The sequence below is a fragment of the Sardina pilchardus genome, chromosome 2 (assembly GCF_963854185.1).
Source record: "Sardina pilchardus chromosome 2, fSarPil1.1, whole genome shotgun sequence".
Lineage (NCBI taxonomy): Eukaryota > Metazoa > Chordata > Actinopteri > Clupeiformes > Clupeidae > Sardina > Sardina pilchardus.
In genome coordinates, this window is record NC_084995.1 from 25525054 (window position 1) to 25547553 (window position 22500).

At 48.1% G+C, this 22500-nt stretch overlaps 1 protein-coding gene across 1 annotated transcript in view; it reads right to left on the reverse strand.

Annotated features, from left to right (window-relative positions):
- sorbs2a (sorbin and SH3 domain containing 2a) overlaps positions 1-22500 on the reverse strand; it is a 77138-nt gene that overhangs the window by 41019 nt on the left and 13619 nt on the right. Inside the window, exon 3 of the mRNA XM_062551675.1 lies at positions 1025-1080. Within this exon, the coding sequence (XP_062407659.1) occupies positions 1025-1034 (10 nt within the window). The 5' untranslated portion in view covers positions 1035-1080. The remainder of the gene's footprint in view (positions 1-1024; positions 1081-22500) is intronic.

Genomic DNA, 22500 nt, shown 5'->3' on the forward strand with positions numbered 1-22500 from the left:
GACTAATAACAACAGTGTAACAACAGTGTAATAAGTGTTGCCAGAGAACATTTCTTGAACATCTAATTATTGAAATTCAAATGTTCTGTTGTCTGCTGTGACCCTTCGTAGCCCTTGTTGTAGCGCAGGCAGTGCAGAAGTGTCCAGCAAACACGGCTGGACTCAAGTCCTACTCAACACGAGCAGAGTCTTCAGGGCAGGCATGTTCAGCCTGCCTGCTTACTGATGCACGATAAATCCTGTTTTACACACACACCACAAATCACCCAGCATGCAAAGCATTCCGAGCGCCCTGTTATGTCATATTACTGTGCTTTATTAGCGGGCGGCGCTGACGAGCAGACCTCACATTTGTCAAACAGGTTTCCCCTTAAAATGTGGAGCTCTTAGTGAAAGTTCTGGGTGCACTGTGACGCTTGGATCTGCAAATCACTCACGGTGAGTGAGCACTGAGCAGCCAGCGAGGAAAACAAATGAAACACGCGCTGGCAGAGCACGGCCAGAGCTGCCACAACTCACGCTAAACAGCATAACATGTCAGTGTGGTAAAAAACAAGCTTATGCACTTTTCAAAAAAGTGCCTGGGCTCATAGTCAGCTGCCAGCAGCTAGAGTAGCCACTCAGAGAGCTGTGTCTCAGTCTCTGGACTTTTCTGTGTCACATTATGTGCCTGTATGTGCGTGAATAGAATTGGAAAGAGAGAGTGAGAGAGAGTGAGATAGAGATATTTATATATATATATATATATGTATATAGAGAGAGAGAGTGAGAGTGAGAGAGAGAGAAAGAGAGAGAGAGAGTTTTGTAGGCTACTGTAGGTAAGGTAAAAATGTCAAAAAAGACTTGTGATTCTGTATGTACTGAATGAATGAATGCCAATGAATGAATTTACTGTATTTACCACTTATATGTACTGTAATGGGAAATGGTTGGAGAACCAAATCAGCTGAGAAAGGCTTAAACAAATATTGGGTTGATGGATCACTATCAGCCATGAGAACTGTAGCCACATCAGCCAACATACCTGTGTTCATGTTGAAGTTCTCTCCTTACAGTCGGGCCAAACACACATGCACTTTCCTGTAAGAAAGCAGAGCAAAACAGATTTTCCTGTTAGCTTGACAGAAACGGTAACAGAGTATATTGTGGTGACACAAGAGGAGAGGGGAGGCCCGGTTTGGGGAAACACCACACATCAATAATTCAGTGGAGAGCCCACACAGAGAATCACACTGGCCCAGACAGAGGGAACACGACTCTGTTTCAGCGTGAGACAGCACAAAGATCCTGGTCAATAGAACGGGAGTAACACAACGGCCAAGGATGGGGTGAGTGTAACCATAGCGATTCGACCTTCAGGCTGGAATCAGGGCACGCTTTGCTGCCCTCCTATCACTGGCACTCTTCGTCGTAGGCCCTCGTTAGAACGGTGGGTAAAGTCCTCGTGCGTGGGAGTATAGCGATCATGTGGCGTGTACTGTATGTGAAGGAGCGTTAAGGTGACTTCTTTGTGCGTACGCTTAAGGTCTTGCCCATGGTGATAAATTAAACAATTAGTCGATTATCGGTAAGTCAGCTTCAGTTGGACATAAAATGTTGCACTTTTTTCATTATTCAAACTTGGCCCGGCTTTCATGGACTTCAGATTGCCGCTCAGTCAACATTTGCTCGAAAGCGGTGGCGACTTGTGAGTCCTATGATACTGGTGAAAGGAAAGATTTTGATAGCTTGATACACAGCAGTACAACGCTCAAAGCAAAACTGTTGACTCCTGCCTCACACAGACATCTACATTAGACTTTAACCGCAACTTAAATCAGATGTCAAGCCCTGCTGTCGACCCACATCAAGTCAATGTAATCTCCTGCTGGTCAACTTGGGGCTGTGGGAAACAAGACCTGAGAAGTTCATATCTGAGCTGCTCAGCTGAATGGCACCAGAGGAATCCAGTGCACAGGAATGAGTTTATCAGTGCAGTATACAACGTGCAAATCCCCCTTCGGTAAATCCGCGGGTGTTCGATTTCTTTTACTGCTGCCCTGCTGAGCACAGGCGGCATAAGCCTGTTATGGCAAGACAGCAGAATGGGTGGCAGGAGGGCTGGGGCCATGGGAGCTGACGAGTTTACCTGCCGAGTGTTGGTGTTAGTGTTGGCAGAGACTAAGGGTGCCAGGGAGGCTCAAAAATCAATTAGCTGCGACCCACACCTCATCAGGCTCTAATCCCCAGCCTCTGCCCATAACTCTGAGCACAATTATCCTGCAGCCAGGCCTGCGTTTAACAGCACTGCCATTTAGCCAGGCCTGCACTTAACAGCGCTGCCATTTAACATACAGTAGGCCCTGGAGGGAGGCCAGAGGGAGAGAGCTCTGTCTGGACCCCTGATCACTTAGGGGGAGGCAAGACACTCGCCTGGGTTCAGATGGACTATGCATTGTAACATGGCCATGGATGGTAGTGCGTGCTGTATGTATATATACTTTTTTTGATCCTGTGAAGGAAATTCGGTCATAAGTGTAAGCATAAGCGTGTGTCTGTGTATGGCCTTTTTCTTATGGATTAAGCCTAGTCCTATTGTATGCTTTTTTTCAATGGAGATTTTTTACTTAAGTTTTCTTTTAGACTAGGACTAGCCTAGGTTTAATCCACGGAAATTCAGCCTATGATATTTGAAAATGGCAGTTGTCATATAGGCAATGGAATGCAAGAAGAAGTTTAGTCTGTTCTCATTTTATGGATACATGATCTAAGACTCCATGCTTCCATGTAAGGGACTCTGCGGAAGCATCCAGAAGGAGCTTGGTGATGATCTGAGAGTAATGTGAGGAACTATATTAGCATGTGATGGGCAGATGACAAGGACCGGGTGAATAGCCACTGATGCAGGTCTTAATGGCGCTAAAAGCTAGCTGTCTCCGAATGGGAATGAGAGGGGGGTCTAGGATAGCAGATGAACTCAGCGCAAGTGAAAATAGCCCGCGGAATAAAAATAATCAACGCTATTTGATTCACTGCAAATGTCAAGCTCGCTGACACGCAGCGGTGTGCTGTCTACCCAGAGTCTGTCATAAGTCTGGGCATTGACATGTGTGTGTGTGTGTGTGTGTGTGTGTGTGTGTGTGTGTGTGTGTGTGTGTGTGTGTGTGTGTGTGTGTGTGTGTGTGTGTGTGTGTGTGTGTGTGTGTGTGCCTTGTCTCTGTTTGTACTGTGAGTGTGTGTACGTGCGTTTAAGTGTGAGTATGTGAATTGATGTGCTCTCATGTGATGACTGCATGTCCTATAGGGATGATCCATCAGGCCCTATGACAGCTGCCCGTGATAATCTACACTGAAATGTATCGCAGTCATGGCGCCAGTCTCTTAAGATGGAGTGAGTGATTAATATCAAACATGCGCTTAGCCTCACCAGGTGACTGTTGCTATGGCGTTCAGCTAAGAGACTCAGCTACTGGTATCTCTGATATGACAACATTGGCATCGAGAAGTGAGGATGGTATTTGTATGTGTGTGTGTGTGTGTGTGTGTGTGTGTGTGTGTGTGTATGTGTGTTCTTGTGTGTAGATGCCCAATTGCCCATGCATGTTTGTGTGGTAGAGAGAGAGACACTTAGATTGTGGGTGTGACAGCATGTACACACACACTGAACACAAACAAAGATGGCGGCTGACATTGGTCAAGGTCTTAACTCCTTTACACACCAGCAAAAAAAAACAGGAAAAATGCCAAAACTAAAGGGGGGAAAAGCATGAATGAGTTGGTGTGTCCATTCTTTTGACTGGTCCTGTAATTCTTTTGATGTCACAATCTAAGACAGTCCAAGCAACAGACTGCAACATTATGGCCAAGATTTGCGCAAACATGTGTATCACTCATTTGCCTCTAGTGCCAAAGATGTAAGAGTCAGGTGCTGAAGGAGCAGGACAAGCTGAGCTGGGCCTTCTGGACACACCCCTCTCTAGGGCAGGAAGCGCCTGCAGACGCAATATCTTCTAGAGGCGCTGTGGTGCAAAAGCGCTCATACCATATGGGTCCGAGTGCCCACGGGGACCCAGGTTCGAGTCCAGCCTGCGTTCATTACCCGATCCCACCTCATCTCTCTCTCCCACTTACTTCCTGTCTCACCCTTCCCTGTCCTATGCAAAAAAGCCCCAAAAATATACTTTAAAAACAACAACAAAAAAACGTATTATCTTCGCATCTTCTTATTTCAGCCTGCTGATGTGTTTCAGGCAACTGATTAGATGTATCTTATTGCTGCTATGCTTCACCCCTGCCTTTTCCTTTCGACAGGAAGTGAACGCCTGTCTAAGAACCAGATGCACCATGGGACAAGAACATCCACTAGGGTGTTCAATTCATTAACGTGAGTCCTTCTCTCTTGGTACTCCTGACGTCCTGGAGTCTGATTTCCCACACTTCTCTGCAGCGGAGCAGCGTTTGCATTCCACATGCTCATTAAAATAATTTGGACGAGCGGCACTTGAATCGACTGCAGCATTAGCCTCAAATTAAAAAGCGCATACAATATTAAAGAGGCGCTTTGCAGAGCAGCGCACATCATTAGCATGAAAAGGCCACTCCAGCAGAATATTTCAGGGCAGTTTCCCCACCCAACCCTAAACAATAAACACACAGCAATATTCCATGGCAGATGACATGGAGCCTGAAGGGATTTGTTTACAGAATGAATGAATAATGAATAATGAATAAATGAATAACACCGGGAGCTTTGTAGCCCAAAACAAGAATATCCACAGCTAAAATAAGAGGGATGCAGATTTAATGTTGTAGGTTTGACTAGTTCAGCACAGACATAAGAAAACAGAGAGAGACAGAGAGAAGAAAGACACCTAAGAAGTGAGGTGAAGTATCCATTTTGTAAGATGCCTTTATCACTGTATCCACCGGTGTTCCTCTGGCAAAGTACATCTTGAACCACTCTTCTTTCATAACCACAGCTCAAATATTCTGATCATTCTCAGTTGACACTGTTTTTTTTATTATTATGAATTTCTCAGTGTGAGCTCAGCTCTCCACGAGGCCAAGTCCCTGTACTTTATGGTATATCTGCTGTCTACTTGAGTTTCCTCAGACGAGACCACTTAAGCCTTAAAGGCTTCATTCAAGCATGTAATTATGACACCTCTAGAAAGCCCCAAGGCCCTTCTCCCACTCAAGAGGCTCTCTACGTCTGCCTCCAAAACACAGCAACTGCTTGATAGCAAATGGGTGTAAATTGGAACAAAGTGGCAGAGAAGGAGAGAGAGAGAGAGAGAAGAAGAAGAAGAAGAGATGGAAGAGTAACATTTGAGGGTGACTGCTCTCTGAGAGCGGTGACACTGAATAACATGCCTTTGTCACACGGCGTGACAGCGTTGAGTGCTAAAGCTCGACGGAACAAGCGCCAGCCCATGTAGTGGCCAAGAGGCCAGAGCACTTCATCAGCGCAGCAGCTGAGAATCCTTCCAGAATGTTCCGAACAGCAGCTCTTAATTAGCTGCCTGCATTCATAAGAGATGCAATGAATTGGTTGGTGGAAAGGGCAATCACACTGTTGCAGTAAATGCCAGTGGTGGTGATGATGGTGATAGTGAGAGAAGAGGAAGAGGAGAGAGAGAGAGAGAGAGAGAGAGAGAGAGAGAGAGAGAGAGAGAGAGAGAGAGAGAGAGAGAGAGAGGGGGAGGGAGAAAGACTGAGAGAAGGAGAGGAGGAGAGAGGAGAGAGAGAGGACGGTGAAGGATCCATCATAAGCAGACAGCTTTACGGTGGGCCTGTGCTCTCATGCTTCAGTGATGGGAAGTGAGGGCTGTCAGCACACAGCAGATTGACTCTCAGCGTGTGGGTGTACAGAGGCGTCTCCATGGCCCTCAGAGGACCAGTCAAGACAGACAGAGATCTCCGCTCACTTCACAGCCACCTCCACACCACCTACACCACCACACCTACACCACACACAGCAGATTGACTCTCAGTGCGTGTGGGTGTGCAGAGGCATCTCCATGGCCCTCAGAGAACCAGTAAGACAGACAGAGATCTCCGCTCACTTCACACACCACCTACACCAACACCACACACAGCAGATTGACTCTCAGTGTGCGTGGGTGTGTGCAGAGGCGTCTCCATGACCCTCAGAGGACCAGTCAGACAGACAGAGATCTCCGCTCACTTCACAGCCACCTCCACACCACCACAGCACCACGCCTACACCTGCTGCTCACCACCACAGCACCACGCCTACACCTGCTGCTCACCACCACAGCACCACGCCTACACCTGCTGCACACCACCACAGCACCACGCCTACACCTGCTGCACACCACCACAGCACCACGCCTACACCTGCTGCTCACCACCTCAGCTTAGGCCATTACCATCAACATGATGAATGGCAGTGATCCGACACGTCTGCGAGATTAACTTGAAGCCGCTCTCTGACAGCAGGAGTTGTTAATGACTGCTGGATGGGGTTTATCTTACACTAAACCCTATTAGCTTTTAAATGAAAATCACTATATTACAAGACTATATGGCCTAAGGCTGTGCAAGTGCTAACGGTTATCAGAAAATGTAAGTACCGTAAGCCAGCTTTTCTTCACCCACCCTGGCGTTGTGTCGTGTCACCCCCTCTGAGATGTGCTAATGAGAAAGTGACTATAAATACAGAGATGTGAGAAACCACCGCTCTGCCACTCCTGCCCAACAGGGGGAGCAGTCAGTGGCAGCACTAGTGGAAGCAGTAGGGCCAGCCAGTCTGTCTGTCTGTATGGGTTTGAACAAAGATCATTAAGGGTGGAGCAAGATACTTCGTCGTAGTTCATGTCTATGGGCGCAAAATGGGGATCACTTCCTCTGCATAAAGGGGTGTGCCATGCCCATAGACTTCAGTGGAACAGCTGTTGCCTCTGCTCTGCATAAATGGGGATTTTGACCCCCCCTCTTGCGATCCGGGTTCCAGGAAGTATCTTGCTCCGCCTTAAGGATCTTTGGTTTGAACTACCGCATTGGGTATACTCAGAATATGTAAATATACAAATATTGATGTGATATATAGATACGTATGAGAGGATCTACTGTTTGCAACATACAGTATATGGGCATCTATAACTTACAGTCTACTATGCGTGCCATCCTCATAGTGAACAATAGGACTATGACATAAATAGACTTCAATCTGAACTCTTACAATAACATTTTCATGTTTTCAGTAAAAACAGAGGATGGCCCATTTTATCCATGCTGTTTAATCTATCATTGCCAACCAGAGTCACCATTTGATTGCAGAGGCCCAATTTCTTGTATGTTGACAATACGTGGGCCAATCAAAACGCATTTATTCAAGTCAGAAAGCTGATTTTGATTTTTAAGCAGGGACTGCATCTGCTCTTCATCCTCAGACTGATTTATGAGAAACTATTTTTCCAACACGCCAATCACGGGACGGAGCCAAGTCCAACACGGAGAAAAGAACACTTCAGTGCTGCTGTTCTGTGGGCTCCATTCCTAAGAGATATGGGTGTCCTGTCCTGTCGTTCACCGAGTCTCAGCACACCACAACTTTAGGATATTAAGAATGATACGGACGGCAACAGACGAGTGTTTCTTCAGTCCCCCCTGTAATCAGGGGGGCAGGAGGTCTCCATGTGCGGCGTATACGCATGTGTGGTATAATCTAAAGATAACGACTCCATCTATCTATCTATCTATCTATCTATCTATCTACTGTATCTCTATCTATCTATCTATCTATAAGGGGTCAGGAGGTCTCCATGTGCGGCGTATACGCATGTGTGGCATAAGGGACAGAACACTGAGAAGCGGTCGATGGGATTAAATCAATCTCCTCTCCTCTGCCATGATAAGAGTAAAGCGTGGAGGTCTGGAGGAGGTCAACATGGACAAGGCAGGCGGAGGGCCAGGGTCAGCTGTCTGTGCTTCTCAACGCGCTCTCAGGTAGCACGTGCAGCGGCAGTCCTGTTTAACCACAAGTACAGCTGCACAGCCATAAAACCTAAACACTAATCACGTCTGTGGGAGGAGAGGCGGCCCATGTTTTGAACTAGGCAATCGTTTAATGGACGCCATTTGAAACCCATTGATTTCAAGCCTTTTAAGCTGCTGACAAATAACAGAGCCCTCACACACGTCCACCACAAAGCATGGAAATGACTGCAATCAGCTCCGGTTGGAAAACAATTCCATGTCTTTCTCCTTGCCTCGGCTCTTTCCCATTCCTCTCAAAACAACTGTGTGCCAACACCATGTCATGTTTTCGAAGGCAGGCTGCAGATCCTGGTCTGAAGAGAAATCAGTTGCTAACATTAATTGTGACAAAAAGACATGTTTTGGGAGAACAACTGACCGTAATGATGACCGTAATGGACATGGGTCACTATATACAGTATGTGCTGCTTCATCATGTGCAAACTAAACACCTTAAAAAGCTTCATCAACACTTCAGCGGACACATTCTTCTACCCCATAGAGTAAGATCAAACCGAAAGGTTGTTGTTACAGAAAACACACAGTATTCCAATATAGTTAGCGATCCGCTTGTGATGTATGTGTGGGTGTTGGTGGTCTACCAAGGGTATAGCCAAAAGAATCTGCATGATATGCCCTTTTCTTTTCTCATGTCTCTGAACATATTATGATAATGCTGTTGGAATATGCAATAAAAGAATGGGACACACATATCAAATATATATTTACACAGGTGCTGCATGAAACCATAGCTGTCCAGGCCTATGGTCCAGGCCATGTCAGCAAATTGCTGTACTTACACGGGGCGCAGTGGACACACACTGCACATGGGGAGACTGAGGTCATTTGCTCACATGTTTCATGTAGCATGTCCGTGTGCCACCGGGCCCTATGAGTCTGTTAGCAGAGGTGACGGACAAGAGGCAGTGTGGTGCTAAAACAGCTGTGGGACACTACTGCTTAACCCGAAAAAACAAACAAAGCCATGTGTGCACACACACACACACACACACACACACACACACACACACTCCCAGTTGTCCACAGGCTAGCGAGGTGAGGGGGTAAATCAAGAGGTTGATCGTGCCCTGTCGTCGTCCCATGAACTCCAGATTATGAGATAGGGTTTCAGGGGGACAGACCAGTGGCGACACAGCAGCTGTGTGTATGTGTGTGTGTGTGTATGTGCATGTGCATGTGCATGTGCACGTGCGTGTGTGTGCGCGCATGTGTGCAGGCCGGGCGTGTTAGCCTGTGTGTGTGTGTGTGTGTGTGTGTGTGTGTGCGTGTGCGGGCCGGGCGTGTTAGCCTGTGTGTGTGTGTGTGTGTGTGTGTGTGTGCGTGCGTGCGTGCATATGTGTGTGCGTGTGTGTGTGCGTGTGCGTGCGTGCGTGTGTGTGTGTGTGTGTGTGCGCATCTCTCCTGCTTGCCGCTGCAGACCCCCAGTGCTGCTTCACTGTATGTGTCCATGCTGCACAGGGGAGTGGAGGGAAAAGAGGGATGAGAGAGGAGAGGACGGGAAGAGGAGAGGAGAGATGGGTGGAGAGGAGCCCCCCACAGGGAAGGAGTGGAATAATACGGATGGAGTGAAGAGAGGAGGGGGAGAGGGGGTGAGAGGAGAGGTGTGTGTGGGTAAAAGAGGACGGATGGAGTGAAGAAAGGAGGAGGAGAGGATGTGGAGAGGGGGTGAGCGGAGGGTAAAGGAGAGGTGTGTGTGGGTAAAAGAGGACGGATGGAGTGAAGAAAGGAGGAGAGGATGTGGAGAGGGGGTGAGCGGAGAGGTGTGTGTGGGTAAAGGAGAGGTGTGTGTGGGTAAAAGAGGACGGATGTTGGGGTATGGCATGACAACAGAGGAGCACGGAGACAGGAAAAGAGTGCCTGAGAGCCACCGCTGACTTCCTGTGTCTCAAAATATGAACGGGACAAACATAAGCACGCACGCACGCACGCACACACACACACACACACACACACACACACACACACACACACACACACACACACACACACACACACACACACACACACACACACACACACACACACACACACACACACACACACACACACACACAAATATAGATACACAACCATGTCCAGTCATGTCCAAACCCACCAAAACACACAGTGTATCTTTTCTTAGAACAGAGCAATTACTGCTGAATTTGCTGGAAGTCAAAACAGTTGCAGACACCCTTTCACTCACACTCACTCTCTCTCTCTCTCTCTCTCTCTCTCTCTCTCACACACACACACACACACACACAAACACACATACAATGTCTCATAGCCTGTATTTGTGAGTGTGTGAGCGTGTGTGTGTGTGTGTGTGTGTACTATGGATAACGTATATGTTGTAGTGTCCACTACGGCTGATCCTGTCCTCTCTCTCTCTCGGTGTCTTGCAGAGATAAACAAACATACCAATGAAACCTGGTACAGCTCATAAAAAATCCCAGCATGCCCTCCAACACTCCACACCACTCAGGAAACCCACACCGCGTGGGGGTGGGCTCTGATCTCTGGTGCACCCTGTGCTGATTGGCCAATCCCAGAAACGGGAGCGATCGAAGGGCATGCCGATTGGATGGAGTTGGAAATAAAAGTGGAAATGGTGCTCTCATTGGACGCCGTGCGTTTTTCTAAATTTATCCATGACCCTTCTCGCTTTCAGAGCCCCGAAGGCTCTCGTAAAAACGCAGCAGTGGTTTCCTGCCACTCGCGCTCAAGAGACAGCGACCTAATGCCACGCCGGGGGGATATGACCGAGCCTTCTATTTCCCAAAGCCCCCCTGACTTCCTATGAGTTATTGTTTCACAGGGCGTCTATTAAGTTCAAAATTACACCTCATTACACACCTTAGACACATTGTAAAGGCAGCCGGTCAGTATCCCTGGCTTGTTGTCTATGCCTGACTGCATATGCACGAGAGGGCACGACTGCATGCTCTCCTAACCCGAGTCTAGACTGCATCCCGGACATCCTTCAGTGAAGCATCCTCACATCAATCAAGGGCTAGTGTAGTGTGTCTGCGTGGGCCCAAAGAAAGAAGCCTCGGGCCTCGTTAAAGACGCAGACGTGACAGTGACAGTACATCAGCTTGATGGCTGCTTTTATGGGTGTCATAGAGACAGTTTATGATCCGCAGCTCGGAGCAGATGCATCACTTAAAAAAAGATGATCGCGTGTCACCTCACTCGCTCTCACGAGCAGACATCACAGAATACACAACCATACGCAGAAACATATAGACATACACACACACACACACACACACACACAAACACACACACACACACACACACACACACACACACACACACACACACACACAGCTACACAAATACTTCCGCTGGAAACTCCTTACATTGAATGATAAATGCTTTGGCTGACATGTCTGGTCAAAGAGTAAATCACATTTATATGACACAAGTGGTGCCACTGAGCTAGTTGGAATTCAAACTCCCGAAATATTTTTATACTGTTTGCTATTTTGATGGATTTAAAAGGATCTGATGATCGCTCCTCGCTGAGCTCCCATCATAAATTGTAAAGTGTCAGATGTGAATTATAGCATACAAGGGAAAACACAGCAACAGAAATCGAATATTGTCCAAAAGTCTGCTGAGTGTGAGCTGTTTTTCTTTATTTAATCACTCTATAAAATCTCTGGAAAACAAAACAACAAGCAAAACCAAAGTGGGCACTTTAATGACCAGCCCAGCAGACCAGGCATACATCTCAAAATTTCTCAAACCTCAAAAACGACGCTGTTTTTGCTCTCTCTCTCTCTCTCTCTCTGGTCCACTCCTCCTCTGGACTGCCCCGTGGAGGTCTGGACGCCGCCTCAGCGCTGTGTTTGGGTCCTTCATGTATCCGGGGTGGCAGCGCTGGCGGTTTATCGTCTGATTGTAATTTGGCGAGCGGTGGACGGACGCCTGTGGGCCCCGTGTGTAATTAGTGGCCTCAGGGAGCCCGGGCCCCTCCACACTCACCACACAGATTCATTAGTGGACACAGCTACCCGCAGGGAAGTCCCAGTGGACAGATCAAACCACCCTGTGTTGGGGATGACGTGCGATTTGTGTTTGTGTGCGTGTGTGTGTGTGTCTGTGTGTGGGAGGGAAGGAAGTCTACTTGAGAAGAGAGGCCAGCTCCTTCTTTGGAGAATAGACAGCAGTTACAATCAACACACACACACACACACACACACACACACACACACACACACACACACACACACACACACACACACACACACACACATACACACACACAGTAGTCAAGACAGTGTGATTAGATTTGTCACAGAGAGATATTGAAGGAGAAAGAGAAAGTGACACACACACACACACACACACACACTCTATGGTGCTTAGGGATGATGGGGCTTCACTGGAGAGCACAGCAGTACAGCAGTTGCCACTCAGCAGAGCGGAGGCACCAGAGTGTCAGTGCAAGAGAGCGACAGGTCCCTGTTCCCATCACGCTCCCTCTCTCCCACATCAGACTCACAGCCTCATGTCCTCCAGGACTGCTTGTCTCTTTTTGTCCCTCATTCTCAGTCGCCCAAGTCGTGCTTTACCAACTACATATGTTCTAAATCCACCTATCTTTCCTCACCCACTCTGGTTCTGTTTATCCCTTTAACAATCTTTTTCTACTCAAAGCGTCTCTCTCTCTCTCTCTCTCTCTCTCTCTCAAAGCATCTCTCTCTCTCTCAAAGCATCTCTCTCTTTCTCTCTCTCTCTCTCTCTCTCTCTCTCTCTCACGCACACTTTCTGCTAGTCTTGGTCAATATTCTCCTTTTGACAGACTCAAGACAGGAACCCTCACTGCATGTCAAACCAAATTTTCCCGAAATCCTGACAAGCAGTGCTTTAGGGGGACAGTGGTTTGGACCGTACACACACACACACACGCTCATGCTCTCACATTAAAGGACATTCTTTTCTTTTCTTGTCTGTCAGAACAGCTTTAGCTCGGTGCGCCCTGGGTTCTGTAACGGCCGAGAGACGTAAGCGGTCTGACACGGTGCTCAGAGAGGTAATGAGAGGACTAAATGGGGACGGCTCGGACGGTGTAATTTCTGCATAATGACCGAGACCCATGTGGCTTTGCTGTCTTTTCGGAGACTGGGAGTGCCTAAAACTACAGTACATATTTAGAGCATACTGTATACATATATGTCTATATGACAGGATGTCAAAAACATACAGCTCTCAGATACATCTTGGTGTATATGCAGAACTGTAAACCACAAGTATGTCTACTGAGAGCAGGCCCTACACACACACACACACACACACACACATCTCTGCAGAAGCTGGAGACAGGCTGGCCTGTTCTTCAAAGGTCATGACTGCACAAGACCACTCAAGTGCATGCCTGATAAAGTAAACACACACACACACACACACACACACACACACACACACACACACACACACACACACACACACACACACACACACACACACACACACACACACACACACACACACACACACACACACACACACACACACACACACACAGATACCAATATTGCATATTAGGTGTGCGCTAAGATAAACCTATAAAATGTGCAGAAGCTGACTGTCCATACTCATAAAGGCCCTCTCTCTAACTCACCTACACACAATGTCCATACTCATAAAGGCCCTCTCTCTAACTCACCTACACACAATGTCCATACTCATAAAGGCCCTCTCTCTAACTCACCTACACACAATGTCCATACTCATAAAGGCCCTCTCTCTAGCTCACCTACACACAATGTCCATACTCATAAAGGCCCTCTCTCTAGCTCACCTACACACAATGTCCATACTCATAAAGGCCCTCTCTCTAGCTCACCTACACACAATGTCCATACTCATAAAGGCCCTCTCTCTAGCTCACCTACACACAATGTCCATACTCATAAAGGCCCTCTCTCTAGCTCACCTACACACAATGTCCATACTCATAAAGGCCCTCTCTCTAGCTCACCTACACACAATGTCCATACTCATAAAGGCCCTCTCTCTAGCTCACCTACACACAATGTCCATACTCATAAAGGCCCTCTCTCTAGCTCACCTACACACAATGTCCATACTCATAAAGGCCCTCTCTCTAGCTCACCTACACACAATGTCCATACTCATAAAGGCCCTCTCTCTAACTCACCTACACACAATGTCCATACTCATAAAGGCCCTCTCTCTAACTCACCTACACACAATGTCCATACTCATAAAGGCCCTCTCTCTAGCTCACCTACACACAATGACACAATAGATCTACAGGGCAGTCCAAAGCACAGGCATGCATTGCACGCGCAAACACACTGGCACTCCTTCAAAGGTCAGGAGAGCACCCAGCGGCACTTTGAGAGGCTCGCTCACAGGTTGCCACCAGGTCCATCGTCACCCCAGCGCCTATTTTAGGAGCCCGCATGGAAAGAGGCTCGCTGATAACACCACTTAAGGTATGGCCTTTTCCAGCCGCCAGATAACGTTACACCTATCTGTACTTACGTGCTTCAATTTTTGATAAGTGTGAAGCGTTTCTGGAGGGGATATTTTGGGGAGGTGAGGCTCCTCGGTGAAAGGGGGGGGGGGGTGTGTGTGTGTGGGGGGGGGGGTGATGGCATAACAGGAGGCTATTTCCCAGTCCACTGGTCCAACGAATTTCCGCAAGCTCATATTCTCACTCCGAAGCTATTGAGGTGGAATGGTGTGGTATTTCCGTATTTTAAAAGACGCACGGCAAAAATAGCCCAGCAATTTCGGCATACTTCTCAGGTCACCCTCTCCCCCAAATCTGTGCGACTGCGCCCACTCTCCCTCCGAACGGCCGAGGAATGCTGTGCGTCCGCTTCCAAGATAAACCCCTGGATGAGACGGAGCCGCCACTGGGGCCCAGTGGACAGGCCCGGCGTTCCGGAGCGCGGCTCCAAAAAAGGCCCGATCTGTTTCACGTCCGCCTGCTCCCGCTCGCTTTCTTTTTGGCCCAGCTGGGCCTTAGCCAAGCTATTTTTATGGGTCATCTTTGTGGGAAATCTGCAGACAGCACGGACCCCTGCACAGGGACGCACGGGGCAGACGAGGGTCTGAGGATGCGATGATTAAGAGCACCAGGGGCACGGACGCCATTTCACATCCTGCTGTGGCCATAACATCTACAGTAGGAGGCCACATTCGCTTTATCCCAGGAGGGTTTGTTTTTGTCAGAACACATTCTTTTTTTTTTTCTTTCTAATTTTGTAGAGGCACTTTAGCTCTTCCTTCTGAGATGAGGAAAACAAGGCAATAAAACAACACAAATATCCTCTTTGCTGTGCCATGCGCGCGGCGCCTCTGTAAAAATAGTCACTGGTGTTAGTGGTGTGACATCTTTACTACTTGTCCCCATGGAAGACGGACATCAGAGGTTTCTACTGTGGATGCACTGCAGTATGTGCACTGAGCAGTCAAGGGTTTCTTTGTTTACGTCTCACACTGGTGTGTGTGTGTGTGTGTGTGAGTGTGTTCATATTCCAGAGGACAGCTGAAAAAATAAGGAAGCACTGGGCAATTATAGCTAGACGCTACAATTCCCTACAATATCCTACACTGCCATTAGTCCTGCTTCACGTTACGTTTAGGTTGGCATTCCTTCTGCTCATGCACTAATATCCATTAACTGATAAATAACAACCAGCCCCATAATCATCATCATCATCATCATCATCATCATCATCTTCCGCTCTCTAGCTGTTGCTCCACAGTCTGCTGTAGTGCAAGGCTTCCAGAGGGTTCATACAGAGGAGCCAGGCCCAGGGCCACGGAGAGAGAGGGCTGGTATGTGTCCACCTGCAGCCAAGGATCTAACATGAAAACCTATAGAACTCACAGAACATGACACATAACAGACGACAGTGCATGTTTCTGAACCAAAACTAACTGAACTAAATGTAAATGGACAGAGAGGCTAACTTCATCAGGAAACAGATGGAAAAGAAAACAGCAAAGGGATAGGAAAGAGAATAGAAGAAAGAGTGACAGAGAGACAATGCACCAGAGAGAGAGAGAGAAACAAAAAGGACCTTCGCTGAGGATGCAAGCATTCTTATATAAGCCACACAAGTTCCTTTAGGGACAAGCACGTTGGTGGGGGAAGAGAACAAACCATTCCTCAATGTTGCCGATGTGGTCATGAAACACTTGCCATGACCTGTGGATAATTAATACTCAGTGCTAATTGGTGGTAATTACCACAGCCCATTCGGCCGCGAAAAAGCCCACACAATGTTGGCAGCGGAGCCACAGCTTGTGTCTATAGAGAACACAGGACTCCATTCAAAGCTCGCTCACGTCTTTTAATAGCGGTCAGCCCTAGGAATCCGCTATGGACACACGGATCTTCATTAACTTTGCATGTGTTATAATGGACCTTTAGTGGGAAAGTAAAGCATCCGCTGGAAATGTAATTGAAATTTCCATTTAGTTTGCAATGTGTATTCCGAGAGAAGGAAAATGAACTGATTGCATAAATAGACATTCACCATCATGTGGAAATCTCTTATGAGGTTGCATGGAAAGGAAATGGATGGAATTTGAGGGGGAATGAGGACAGAGAGAGAGCCATTTTAAGACTTTCAGACCCAACAATGAGAGAGGGAATGATTGAGAAGGAGAAAGAGAGAGATAGGGGGAGAGAGCAATGGAGAGAGAGAGAGAGAGAGGGGGGTGGGAGAGAGAGAAAGACAACAAGAACTATGGGAAACTTTAAAGGTGGCCAAAGAATTTCACCTTATAATGGGTTGCCATGGCGCTGGTGAGCTGCTGGTCCAGGGCTCTGACCCCACATGACTGACTGGACGAGATGTTTGTGTCCTCCACGGGAACAAAACAACATTTACGCCGCGCTTCGCTTCCCAATATGGAAAAATCAAAGCGCTGCTCACAGGAAGGCTAGACACAACACCATGCTGGCTAGCTTCTGCTTTCTCTCCCTCCACGTGACTCTTTCATAATGTGCATTCCTGACTGGATGTTTGCTCTAGTTCTTAATCAACAATTGCTTGTTTTTGTGCCTTTGAAAGGCTGTGTCTGCCTCCTGTGCTGACTCAGTCTGTCTGTCTATCACTCTGTCTGACTATCTATCCAATATCTCATCCTTCCACTCATCCACTACAATCTAAATCCCTCTCCCCTCTCTCTCCTTTCATCTTGGCTGTAAGCTCCACGGCATTCTTCTGAAGACTCTCCTCCCTGCCCTCTTTCTCTCTCCTGTTCTGAAATCTTCATGACATCACCAGCAGCATCCTCATAACACCTCTCTACACATCTCTCCTCTCTTCTATCTCTCTGCTCTCTCTCCTCTCTTCTGTCTCTCTGCTCTCTCTCCTCTCTTCTGTCTCTCTCTTCTGTCAGTTTGCTCTCTCTCTCCTCTCTTCTATCTCTCTGCTCTCTCTCCTCTCTTCTGTCTCTCTGCTCTCTCTCCTCTCTTCTGTCTCTCTGCTCTCTCTCCTCTCTTCTGTCTCTCTCTTCTGTCAGTTTGCTCTCTCTCTCCTCTCTTCTGTCTGTTTGCTCTCTCAATTCAATTCAATTAAATTCTATTCAATAAGCTTTATTGGCATGAATGTAAAATTGTACAATATTGCCAAAGCATTCAATGCAATAGTTATACAGATAATAATAATTCAAACAATAACAAAAGCAATAATAATGATGATGATAATAATAATGATAATAATAATAATAATATTATCTCTCTCTCCTCTCTCGTGTCTCTGCTCTCTCTCTCTCTCTCTCTCTTTCACCTGTGTCTCTCATTGCTTGGCTCTCTGTCTGGCCCTTTCCCACCCCAATGCTGTGTGAATTGTTAAATAGCTTTTGGGTCCTCAACCCTTCACTTGGAAAGTCCCTATGCATTCTTCTGAAGACCAGCCTCTGCTTTCACCCATCTCCCTCTTCCTGTCCTGTCTACCCTCCCTCTCTCTCTCTCTCTCTCTCTCTCTCTCTCTCTCTCTCTCTCTCTCTCTCTCTCTCTCTCTCTCTCTCTCTCTCTCTCTCTCTCTCTCTCTCTCTCTCTCTCTCTCTCTCTCTCACACACACACACACACACACACACACACACACACTTTCTCTCTCTCTCTCTCTGCACATCTCTGACTCTCACACTGTCGATGGCTTGGATGCTTTAATAGAACCTGAGTCATGGGTGATTCCATTCTCGGTGCACAACTAAACTCCAGGCCTGCCCTGCCCTGTCTCTTCTCCATCTCCCTCCACCCCTCTGTCGCCGCCTTGGCTGCCTCTGCTGCCTCCGTCGCCCGTCTCTCTCCGTGGGCCTCTCCAGCCAGCAGACAGGCTCTTGTCATCGGCAGTATTTCAATCTCCCAGCAGCCTGTCTGCACGCCATCGCTACATGCTGTTCCTCTCGGCCAGTAAATGTGCCAATCACCAGGTGTGATCTCCTCTGGAAAGGCAGGGGGCACTGGAGAGAAACCAGTGGAGCTCGACGCTTTTACTATATTTAGCTAAGCATGTTTAAATCTGATTTTTATATTAAGTTCCTAGCACACAGCACAGACTGTTGTTAAAAACACATCCATTTGAATGAGGTGGTCTGGGTCCGGAATAGTACTACTATTCTTTGCACAGAATAAGCCATGCGTATGGTATGGCTATGGCTATGGCACAGAATAAGCCATGCGTATGGTATGGCTATGGTTATGGCACAGAATAAGCCATGCATATGGTATGGCTATGGTTATGGTTATGGCACAGAATAAGCCATGCGCATGGTATGGCTATGGTTATGGCACAGAATAAGCCATGTGTATGGTATGGTATGGCTATGGTTATGGCACAGAATAAGCCATGCGTATGGTACGGCTATGGTTATGGCATTTAGCAGACAGGTTGATCCAGAGTGAACATGTGAGACACATGAGAAAGAACACAGGAACAGGAAGCTCTGGCATGATGGGGTATATGGTTTTGGGTGTAGGGACGTCGCCATAGACACTCAGGGGGGTGGCTAGAGCTGCACCTTCTCCGGAACATTCTGTGAGAAGTCGCGGAGTGCAATTCTACCCCAGTCTTCAGAAGATGAGGAGTGAGAGGCAGTGTCAGAGACAGCAACGCATATTTCAGCACAGCAGCTTCCCTGACTCAGTCCCTTCCTTCCTTCCGGAAATGTCTGCATCAGAATGGACCTCAAGAACCTTTCAAGTGAGGCTGACATTTTCCGCTGGCTGTAAAAAAAAAAAAAGGAAGGGAAGAGTCTAGCTAATAGGGTGCCTGGCCTTCAACAGCCTTCTAACTGACTGAGCATAGACAATGAGTGTTGTGTGTGTGTACTGTATGTGTGTGTGTGTGTGTGTGTGTGTGTGTTGGGAGGTTAAAGAGTGTGAGAGGAGGGTTGGGCAAGAGAGACGGTAAATGTAAGACATTTAACTTGGATCTTTACAAGAACATCTTCATGAACATATTTTCTCAGTGAGTCAGGGGTGTGAAGTCCTCTCTGATGTTAATGGCGGTCCGTCTCTATGGAACATGACCCTGCACGGGGGCAGAGGCAAAAAGGTCATGACCTTTCTAAGCTGTTAACATGACACATAACTCATGCTGCTTCAGCACAGAGTTCCATCTAGGCTTCAACACAACACAGAACAGCACACTAAGTGTGTTCACATACTGTAGAGACATACCCCAATCTCCCGCAAACACACCAAAACTCAAAACTCAAACTATAACCCCAATCATACCCACTTCTTGTAGAGCTTTTGAATTGAGTTAACTTGACTCAAATTGTGTGCCTCACAATAATGTTCAGTTAAACCAATCTTGCTCAGCAGTGTGTAAGAGCTGATAAAAAGTGCCCAGTCATCCCACTACTTCCACATCAAGTGGCCTGCACTCAGTGTGGAGAGCAGAATGCCCCAGTGCCGCCGCCCCCCCCCCCCCCCAGTGACCCCCTCAACCCCCCCACAGCTGCCCCATGGGGGCACAGAGGAGCCAGCCCACTGAACAACTGCATCCCTTGGGCTCAGTGCTGGAGCTGAGATCCCAGCGTCCCCCGGCTCTGTCTGACCCCGCCACCGGATGGGGTTTCACCCCGGGATGCCTGACGTGACAGCATTGGGGGGGGGGGGAGACGCGGGGGGGGACAAGGAGACGGAGGAGGAAGAGCTTCTAAATATACAGCCTCAGGACAAGCCCTTTCCCCCCTGTATGCCGAAGAAAGAACTCTATCAGCAGTGGAGTGGAGAACATGAGCGTGGCAAGAATGGGTGCCCGTGCCTCCCCACACCGCCACCCCCCCCCCACACCACCACCTCCGCCAGTAAATTAAGACACCCGCCACCACCTGCAACCGGGTCACCATGGACTTACTTTTGTGACCCTTGGGGTCAAAGTTCTTACAAAGGTCATGTGTAAAAAGGTGACAGAAATATCATAAAACATTTTTATGGGCTGTCCGCGTGTCAGTGTGTCTGTCCCTGTTGAGATGTCCATTATACTTTATCTGTCCATTATATCAGCTGTTGCGTGATCAGGGACAAATGATATGAGGTGGGATAGTCTTTAGTGATCAAGTCTTTGGCTGGATGGATAACTATGTGCACTATGAGTCTTCATAGAGGAAGCAGGAGTGCAGGAAACCAAACGTTAAATTAAAAAGACTCTCTGGCCAGTTACATTAACGCTGTATGGGCCTGCAGACATGGGGGGGCTACAGAGAGAGAGAGAGAGAGAGAGAGACAGAGAGAGAGAAAGAGAGAGAGAGAGAAAGAGAGAGAGAGAGAGAGAGAGAGAGAGAGAGAGAATGAGTGATTCAGCTTCCACGCCATGCCACGCTGAGAGCGTCCTCACCCCCTACAGAGCCAGTGGAGTGGAAGACATGACAAACCACACAGCCCTGCCCTGTCATAACTGCTCCCACTGATCTATGCGTGTATGCGTGTGTGTGTGTGTGTGTGTGTGTGTGTGTGTGTGGCTGTGTGTGTGAGAAAGAGAGAGAGAGTATGTGTCCATGTGTTTCAGTGTGTGTCCTGTGTGTATATGCACACCATGAGTGTGTGTGTGGTGGTGGTGAGCATTCATGTTTCTGTGGACAATGTGTGCCGAGTTTCGCATTCCTGCACGGCCTGGTAACCCGAGAATGTGCTTCTTGCTTTGTGTGTGTGTGTGTGTTGGTTAGTTGTGTCTGTATGCCAGTATGCGCGTGTGACTGTGACTGTGACTGTGTGTGTGTATGTGTGTGTCTGTGTGAGTGTATGTGTGTATGTGTGTGTGTGTGTGTATGTGTGTGTGTGTGTGTGTGTGTGTGTGTGTGTGTGTGTGTGTGTGTGTGTGTGTGTGTGTGTGTGTGTGTGTGTGTGTGTGTGTGTGTGCGCTCCTCTCCAGGACAGAGCCCCTGCAGAGGCGTCCTTTGTGCTGTGTGTCCCTGGCTCCGGCTCCGGCTGCCCGCTTTCACTGCGCCGAACACACACACACACACACACACAGCGGCGGAATGAGGAAGAAGAGGAGAAAAACAAACACGCCGGCTCTGGGACCCACTCATATCACATTTCACACCGCTGACATCACTCCGCCAACGCTCCGCCAACGCTCCGCCAACGCTCCGCCAACGCTCCGTCAACGCTCTGCTCCCCTCGGCCCGCGCGCCCGGACCCTAGAGCCGCTTAGCTAACATGTACGACACGATTTGGACCGTGCGCTCAAACTCCTGGACACAACACCTCCTATCATAAAGAGAATGGACAGAATAGAGGTGGAGTGAGAGAGCGGACTGGGAATACGGATAAAAGGAGGAGGAGGAGGAGGAGGAGGAGGAGAGAAGGGGATATGGGAAGAGAATATGAACAATGAGGATGACGGAGTGAATGGAAGAAGGAGGAAGCGAGCCTGGGAAACACCCCCCGCAGAGCGGCCATGGAGTTGAGAGGACATTCCACCACACCTGTGACACCCGCCCCACACACACACACACACACACACACACACATACACACCCTTTCAGCCTGCTCAGAAACTAAACATGGAGAGAACAAATGAAAGATGAAGAGAGAACGAGAGAGAAACAGACAAAAATATGTACGGACGGAGAGAGAGAGAGAGAGAGAGAGAGAGAGAGAGAGAGAGAGAGAGAGAGAGAATTTAGTGTGCGCTAGAGGACTTCAATACTGTCAGAAGTGAAAGAAGCAGGGAGTACAGAGAGCACCCAATAGGGAGCCTGTGCAAGGCTATCACGTCAAATCTCTCTCTCTCTCTTCACCTCCTTTCACTTTCACCCTTTTTCTTGATTTTCTTCCTCTCTGTTCCTCTTTACCTCTAACTTCAGTCTCTCTCTCTCCCTCTCTCTTCCTCTTTACCTCTCTCTCTCTCTCTCTCTAGTCTCTGGTTCCTGCTCCCCCTCTCTGCTGCTGAGTCCCACCCCACACAGCTGCAGCACTGACTCCAGCTACGGGCTCTCAGCAGTGGAGGAGCAGAGAGCAGATGGGTGCTCGGAGGCTGCAGAGGAGCCACACCTCC